The sequence below is a fragment of the Colobus angolensis genome, unplaced genomic scaffold (genome assembly GCF_000951035.1).
Source record: "Colobus angolensis palliatus isolate OR3802 unplaced genomic scaffold, Cang.pa_1.0 Scaffold242, whole genome shotgun sequence".
In the NCBI taxonomy this organism is placed as follows: Eukaryota; Metazoa; Chordata; class Mammalia; order Primates; family Cercopithecidae; genus Colobus; species Colobus angolensis.
Window position 1 is genome coordinate 1,021,045 of NW_012115622.1, and position 8,327 is coordinate 1,029,371.

Below are 8,327 nucleotides of genomic sequence, written 5' to 3' on the forward strand. Positions count from 1 at the left end.
CCTATATATTTTTTTATCCCAATTTTTGCCCACATTGAGAATACATAATTCAGAGAGAAAGGGAGGATTTAGAATAAAGGAAGGGCTGGACACAGCGGCTCATGCCTATAATCCCAGCACTTTGGGAGGCTGAGGTGCAAGGATTGCTTGAGGCCAGGAGTTTGAGACCAGCCTACGCAACATAGTAACACTGTGTCTCTACTAAAAAGTAAATAACATAAAATAAAATGAACGAAGGACTCACGGGGGAAAAAGATTTCACCCATACACAGAAGTATTTTGTAGGAAGTACCAACTGAATGGCCTTTACATTCCTGTGAACTCACAAACCAGGTTCCTTACCATCTGGTTTAAAAAGGATGCCTGGCTGGGTGTTCGACCGCAATGCAGGGGATGAGAAAAGCCTCGGCCATTGGAAGTGCCCACCTCCCGCGGGGGCTGTGTGGAGCTGCTGCTCTGTTCGTCCCCAGAAGAGGGGGCTCGGCGTGTGGGGGGCAACGACTTTCCTCCATTCTCCATAGGCTGCTGTTTCCTGCTGGGCCCTTCTGGGTCCCTGGAGCGGGTCCAAACATGGCTCCCACCACTTCGCCCAGCCCGACTCCGTCTCTTCTCCCGCTTTTCATCCTCTCGAATCCAGAATTCTTCATCTGTGTCTCCATCTTCACCAGGAAAATGTTTCATCATGGCCCGATGGAAACACCTCTCTAAATTATCAGACATCTTGGTATACTCTATAGGAAGACAGGAGGATTGACTTCTAGGTATAGTTTACAGACACTGTTTATAGAAACTATAGTTTATAGAAACTGACCTACTATATGTCACAAAAGACAATTCTAATAAATAAAAGATGCAACCTGGGTAAACTGAGTTTAATTCACCTTTAGGGCACATTATATTGCAGAGCTATGGATGCAAGATGAAGCAGACATGGTTTCTATTCTAAGATGCCCAAGGTTGTATGGTTGGGACAGGGCCTCCAGGACTATTAAATCAAACCAGGCTGAGCACAGTAACTGATGCCTGTGATCCCAGCATTTTGGGAGGCCAAGGCAGGAGGATCACTTGAGCCCAGGAGTTCCAAGACCAGACTGACTGGGCAAGAATGCGAGACGTCCGTCCCTACCAAAAAGAAAACATTAGCCAGGTGTGGTGGTGCATGCCCATAGTCCCAGCTACTTGGGACTGAGGGAGGAGGATCCCTTGAGCCCAAGAATTTGAGGTGGCAGTGAGCCATGTCTGCGCTACTGCACTGCAGCTTGGGTGACAGAGCGAAATCCTGTCTCAAAGTAAGTAAATAAGTAAATAAGTAAAAAAAAGCCAGTAAAAATTTACTTCAAGGCTAAACTGCAGAAATACTAAATAAAAAATGGCTGAATCTGCTGTTTTTAAGCAGGGCATTTTGAGTTAATGCATAAATGACCCAAAGTAGGAGGAGCCATTTCTACTTTGATATTAGAGATCTACTACGCCAGCTTCTCCAGATGGTTGAAGAGTCAGCTCTATCTAGTGTCAGTCCCGTCCATGGTTAAAGAGGCACACACAGTATTATCCAGAACCAGACTGGTCTGCAGGATGAGCCAGTTAGGTGCCAGCTGCACTCTCTTGTCCTGCGGGGCAGGAGAGTCCCTGGCAGATACTGTGGTAAGTGGCTAGAATGGTCAATCCCATGACTTTTCATACACATTCTGCTCACTGTCCTACAGAAAAGTCACTGGGACGTGTATTTATAAAAGAGAAGGCATTTTATTCTTGATTACAGATATGTATCTAGCACAAACTCCTTCCCCGCTTACCACTACTTTCCCCATTATACTTTCGACAATTCCTGAACATGGTCTTCATGTCATTTACAAATTCCTCCTTGGTACAGTATAAACCTCCATTCAGTTTCTTCTCCATGCTGGAAATATCCATGGGGGCCTAAATGAGACACATAACTCTTTATAGTTAAAATATGCTGAGAGCAAAACATTTCAGAGAGAGAGAGACGGAGAGAGAGTGAGGATTCAGCAATGCTGTTCTGTAACGAATAACAGAGAAAACGAAAAACATGACATGAACTTTCAACAGTTGAAAAGAAAAATATATCAAAAATATATACATGAAACAAGAAACAAATGACAAAACCCAAGAAAGATATACACACTATAGTAGGCATTACTGCAAAGACAACTTCTACCTTAATAATCTGATAATAGTTAGGGGCATAAGATTCATCCACAGGTTCCAAAAAGGGCCAGGAATCCTTGTGAGCCTTTACCACGTCTAGAACTGAGAGCCAGAGAAGAGATCTTTATTAACACACGCACAGAGGAAAATGTGCATCACAAACGGAACAGTGGAGAATGGGAACTAACCTTTATACATAGCAGTGAAATCATCGTCCAACTCAAAGCTGTAAATCATAAAATAAGAAATTAATAGTAACTCTGACCACCTTCTCTCCTGAGTCCTCTCAGGTCTATCGCAGACACACTTGACTGAAGTAAGATTTGGAATAGTCCTAATAGTGTGGTTTAGATGAGCCTGTGATACTAATAACACTCCTAGAAATACAAAATGAGGGACAGTGGACCTTAGTAAAACCGGGAATTTCACTTCCCTCATCTACAAAATGGGGGGTTGCTGGATGATCCAGATAGAATGCCGGTTATTTAATTGCACATTCTTTATTTCTTCACTTATTCTGAGACAGGATCTTGCTCTGTCGCCTAGGCTGGAGTGAAGTGGCGTGATCACAGCTCACGGCAGCCTCGATTTCCTGGGCTCCAGTGATCCTCTCATCTTAGCCTCCTGAATAGCTGGGACTACAGGTGTGTGCTACCATGCCTGGCGAATTTTTGTATTTTTGGTAGAGGTAAGGTTTCACCATGTTGCCCAGGCTTTACAGCACAATCTTTTTTTTTCTTCTTTTAGACAGAGTCTGACTCTTGTCACTCAGGCTGGAGTGCAGTGGCACGATTTTGGCTCACTGCAACCTCCGCCTCCTAGGTTCAAGCGATTCTCCTGCCTCAGCCTCCCGAGCAGCTGGGATTACAGGCATGTGCCACCACACCCGGCTAATTTCAAACAAAATTTTTATTAGAGACGGGGTTTCACCATATTGGCCGGGCTGCTCTCGAACTCCTGACTTCAGGTGATCTGCCTGCCTCGGCTTCCCAAAGTGCTGGGATTACAGGCGTGAGCCCGGCCTATAGCACATTCTTAACCAGGTTTTATTTTACTTTTAATCCAAAAAAGCATACGATAAATGAGCTCCTGAACACTGAATGTGTATTAGCCTCTTGAATTTTCAGTAAGGAGTAAAGACACACGGTACCTAGTAATGTCATGGGAAGTAATAACCTCAAAAAGATAAAACTGCTATTCACATTTCCAAGGAGCTCATTTACATAATAATCAGATTCTGATTTCATTAAATTAAGGGGATGAGGAATGAAGAGCTTAGTGTTAAGTCTTACTTCTGCTCCCACAGAGTGTGGCAGCAAGAGTGTCACAGGCTGGGGTAGCCAGGCATGTCTGTGTGTGCCTGAGGAAGTGCACCGGGGTCAGTTGTGAGTGCAGGGCCCGCCCCGTGCACTGGCACGTGGTGACAATGTTACCCACCAGGGCTGTTCTGAGGATGACATGGGGAAAGTGCCTGAGTCCTTCATAAATGCTACCAGTTGCTACTGTTGCTGTTGTTACTAAATACTCACAGGTCTTTAGTCTTTTTTTCCTCTCTCATGGGGGAACTGGGGTCCAGATGGGAAAGTTCTGGAGGGAGCTCCTTCCCTTGAGCCAGCAGCCATGCCCTTTCTTCCCTGAGCTTTCTCCTCTTCGCTCGATCTACAATGAACACAAAGGCTGAGTGAGCTTAGCACACTCCAGACGCTGACGTGGCAAGTTCCTTCATCATTGTGAGAGAAGGAAGACACCAGGCCACCAAAGCAGGATTATGAAGCAACTTCTGCTCCCTGTGCCACCCTCTCTTGGGTAATTAGGATGTTTCTACAGATGGAATGCTTTCAGACATGGGTAAACTAACTAATTGAACCTGTTTCCTCACTCACACTGAGTTCGAGGTGGGGAACGAAGGTGACAGGGCAGGCACAGGGTGGGCAGGAGGGAAGGGAGCAAGGCAGAAAAAAACAGAATGGCAGTTGAAGAAAAAGGAAAAAGTACAAGGTTGAATGAGGACTATCTTCTTGGATTACTTGAGGCCATTCTGATCTTTTACCTAAAAAAAGCAACATCCGCAAATCCTTTTTTAGGACCAGACTCTCAGTCCACACACACACAGGATTTTAAATGCACGCCCCAGCTCTTCACGTTCTGTGTTTACGAAGGCATCCATGCGAGCAATGGTCTGCTCCCCACCCCACGCCTACAGCAAGCAGCAGGCCCTGCCACCAGTGGGAATTTGGCTGGGAAGAGGGGAAAGATGCTAGCTGGGACTGGCAAGGAGCTGGAAGGCAGGGATGATTTTTTCCCTGGCTCCCAGCCACAGCCATGAGCAGCACACTTGGCGTTCCACTCCCAGCCTGATGGAGCACTTACCACTTGCAGGGAACAAGGAGGTAGGGGCCAAAGAAAAGAGACAAGGAGAAAAATGAGACTGCCAGACAGCAAGGCACAAAGATGGAAGGGAGGAGAAGCCAGCACAGAGACTATTTTCTTTTCTTTCTTTTTCTTTTTTTTTTGAGATAGAGTTTTGCTCTCATTGCCCAGGCTGGAGTGCAATGGCACCATCTCAGCTCGCCACAACCTCTGCCCCCTGGGTTCAAGTGATTCTCCTGCCTCAGCCTCCCAAGTACCTGGGATTACAGGTGTGCACCACCACGCCCAGCTAATTTTTTATTTTTAGTAGAGACGGGGTTGCTCCATGTTGGTCAGGCTGGTCTCAAACTCCTGACCTCAGGTGAACCGCCCGTCTCGGCCTCCTAAAGTGCTGTGATTACAGGAGTGAGTCACGGCGCCCGGCCTGAGCCTCTATTTTCTTCCCCAGTTCTCGCTTCTGTTCCACAAGGGATAGGATCCTTGTCTGCCTACTGCTGTGAGCAAGACACGATCCCTGTTGGGTTACATTTGACCTGAGTTTTTGTTCCTAAATTATTTTCATTTGTGATGCTAATCTATTTCTCCTTTAATCAATGAAAGGAAGTTTGTTATTACCAATTTTTAAGAAAAATTTTAAAATTTTAAAAATTATTTTTCTTTCTTTTTCAACCTCTACAACTTTCTAAACCAACTTTTTTTTTTTTCTGGAAAAAAAAAACAATTTCAACCATAAAGAAAACTGTAAATTAATGAATACCCATGTATCCCCCAACGTGTCAAATCTTAAACATTTTGTCTTATTAATGTTAATAAGTTAATAAGTATTTCATGGTATGATTATTCCACACCTTAACGATCCATTATTCTCCTTGATTCCAATTTTAGAAATTTGTAAACAATGTATCAACAAAGTTATTTTAAAACATATCTTCTCAAGCATGTGTGTAAGGATTCTCTCAGATGTGAATCCAGCAGCAGAATTACCAGATAGAAGTAAAAAGTATATATGTAAACTTCATCAGGCACTTTGTGTCAAAGGGGTGTCCATCATTTGCAAAGAGGTTACAGAATTTTTTAAAAAGTGCTGTCCAGGGCCAGGCGCCGTGGCTTATCGCTGTAATCCCAGCACTTTGGGAGGCCGAGGTGGGCAGATCACCTGAGGTCTGGAATCACTTGAGGTCTGGAGTTTGAGACCAGCCTGACCAACATGGAGAAACCTCATCTCTACTAAAACTACAAAATTAGCTGGGTGTGGTGCCACATGCCTGTAAACTCAGCTGCTTGGGAGGCTGAGGCAGGAGAATCACTTGAACCCAGGAAGCGGAAGCTGTGGTGAGCCAAGACTGTTCCATTGCACTCCAGCCTGGGCAACAAGAACGAAACTCGGTCTCAAAAAAAAAAAAAAGTGCTGTTCAAAAGGTTGTAGGTTGTATTTACTTTTTTTTTTTTCTTTTTCTGAGACGGAGTCCTACTGTGTTGCCCAGGCTAAAGCACAGTGGTACGATCTCGGCTCACTGCAACCTCCACCTCCAAGGTTCAGGGGATTCTCCCACCTCAGCCTCCCAAGTAGTTCGGATTAAAGGTGTCAGCCACCATGCCTGGCTAATTTTTTTTTGAGACAAGAGTTTCACTCTTGTTGCTCAGGCTGGAGTGCAATGGCGCAATCTCGGCTCACTGCAACCTCCGCCTCCTGGGTTCAAGCGATTCTCCTGCCTCAGCTTCCCGAGTAGCTGGGATTACAGGCATGCACCACCACGCCCGGCTAATTTTGTATTTTTAGTAGAAACGGGGTTTCACACCATGTTGGCCAGACTGGTCTCGAATTCCTGACCTCAAGTGATCCACGTGCCTCAGTCTCCCAAAGTGCTGGGATTACAGGCGTAAGCCACTGCACCCGGCCTATATCTACTTTCTAAATAGCAATTTCATTTACCTCACATTCATTTAGTATGATAAAATACTTGCATATTAGCCAAACTCACAGATGTTACATACACTTTTGAAATGTTTCCATGTGCATCTTCCTGAATGCAGTGATACTCAACATGTTTTCACGTCTACTACTGCATAGTTAGTGCTCTCTTCTGTATATTTCCTGTTACTTTGTCTTTGTGCCTATTGATTATTAGAGTTCTTACTGATTTGGAGAAATGCTTTAAATAATAAGTAAGTCTCCGTTGATAAGTGTTAAAATTATGTTCTTTTACTCTGTGATTTGTTGTTTTATTTTGCTAATGGTGTTTCTGCCACATGTACGTTTAAAAATAAATAATGTAATCAGGCTAGGCACGGTGGCTCACGCCTGTAATTCTAGCACTTTGGGAGGCCGAGGCTGGCAGATCACGAAGTCAGGAGATTGAGATCATCCTGGCTAACACAGTGAAACCCGGTCTCTACTTAAAAAAAAAAAAAAAAAAAGAAAAAAATTAGCCAGGTGTAGTGGCGGGCGCCTGTAGTCCCAGCTACTCGGGAGGCTGAGGCAGAATGGTACGAACCTGGGAGGCGGAGCTTGCAGTGAGCTGAGATCCGGCCACTGCACTCTAGTCCCGACGACAGAGCGAGACTCCGCCTCAAAAAAAAAAAAAAAAAAATTGTTTTCTATCCCAGTATCTTAAAGATGGTCATTTACAACTTCTTCAGAAAGGTTCTGGCCTTTAGTGTATCTGGAACTTACATAAGCAGTAGGGATTTAAATTTTTTCTCTATAAATGAACAAGTGTCCTGGTTCCTCCCCGAGAGACAGGGGTCTCGCTCTGCTAGGAACATAGCTCACTGCAGCCTCGAACTCCTGTGTATAAGGGATCCTCCCACATCAGACTCCTGAGTGGCTGGGACTACAGGCACATACCACCACACCTGGCGCTGTTTCTGAAAAACCCATATTCTCTCTCAAGGTCTGTTTCTGGTCTCATTGTCTATCTCTGTGCCAACACCATTCTCTCTCAATCACTGCAGATTTGCTCTCATTATGTGGCATAATGATTGCCCCTATCGTATTGTTTTAGTAAGTTATCATGGCTATACAAGGTCCTTTGTCGGCCGGGCGCGGTAGCTCACATCTGTAATCCCAGCACTTCGGGAGGCCGAGGCGGGCAGATCACCTGAGGTCAGGAGTTCGAGACCAGCCTGACCAACATGGAGAAACCTGGTCTCTAATAAAAATACAAAATTAACCAGGTGTGGTGGTGCATGCATGTAATCCCAGGTACTCGGGAGGCTGAGGCAGGAGAATTGCTTGAACCCTGGAGGCGGAGGTTGCAGTCAGCCGAGATCGTGCCATTGCACTCCAGCCTGGGCAACAAGAGCAAAACTCCATCTCAAAAACAAACAAAAAAACAAGGCCCGTCGCTCTTTTATATGAATTTTAGGAACAGTGTGTCGAGATCCACAGATTCTCACCCAGGCTGGAGTGCAGTGGTGTGATTTCAGCTCACTGCAGCCTCTGCCTCTCAGGTTCAAGCAATTCTCGTGCCTCAGCCTCCTGGGTAGCTGGGATTACAGGTATATGCCACCATGCCTGGGGTAATTATTGTATTTTTAGTAGAGACAGGGTGACGACATGTAGGCTAGGCTGATCTTGAACTCCTCAGCTCAAGTGATCCGCCCAGCTCAGCCTCCCAAGGTGTTGGGATTACAGGTGTAAGCCACTGTGCCCGGCTATCATAATTTTTTTTTTGGAGACGGAGTCTAGCTCTGCCGCCCAGGCTGGAGTGCAGTGGCGCGATCTCGGCTCACTGCAAGCTCCGCCTCCCAGGTTTACGCCATTCTCCTGCCTCAGCCTCCCG

General features: G+C 45.4%; 1 protein-coding gene across 1 annotated transcript in view; it reads right to left on the minus strand.

The window, feature by feature from the left end:
* The window catches only part of CECR2 (cat eye syndrome chromosome region, candidate 2), an 87,341-nt gene that overhangs the window by 14,772 nt on the left and 64,242 nt on the right, over positions 1–8,327 (minus strand). Inside the window, exons 9-13 of the mRNA XM_011945660.1 lie at positions 3,702–3,831; positions 2,361–2,398; positions 2,183–2,274; positions 1,797–1,923; positions 343–731 (exon numbers count right to left, since the gene is read on the minus strand). Of these exons, the coding sequence (XP_011801050.1) occupies positions 343–731; positions 1,797–1,923; positions 2,183–2,274; positions 2,361–2,398; positions 3,702–3,831 (776 nt within the window). The remainder of the gene's footprint in view (positions 1–342; positions 732–1,796; positions 1,924–2,182; positions 2,275–2,360; positions 2,399–3,701; positions 3,832–8,327) is intronic.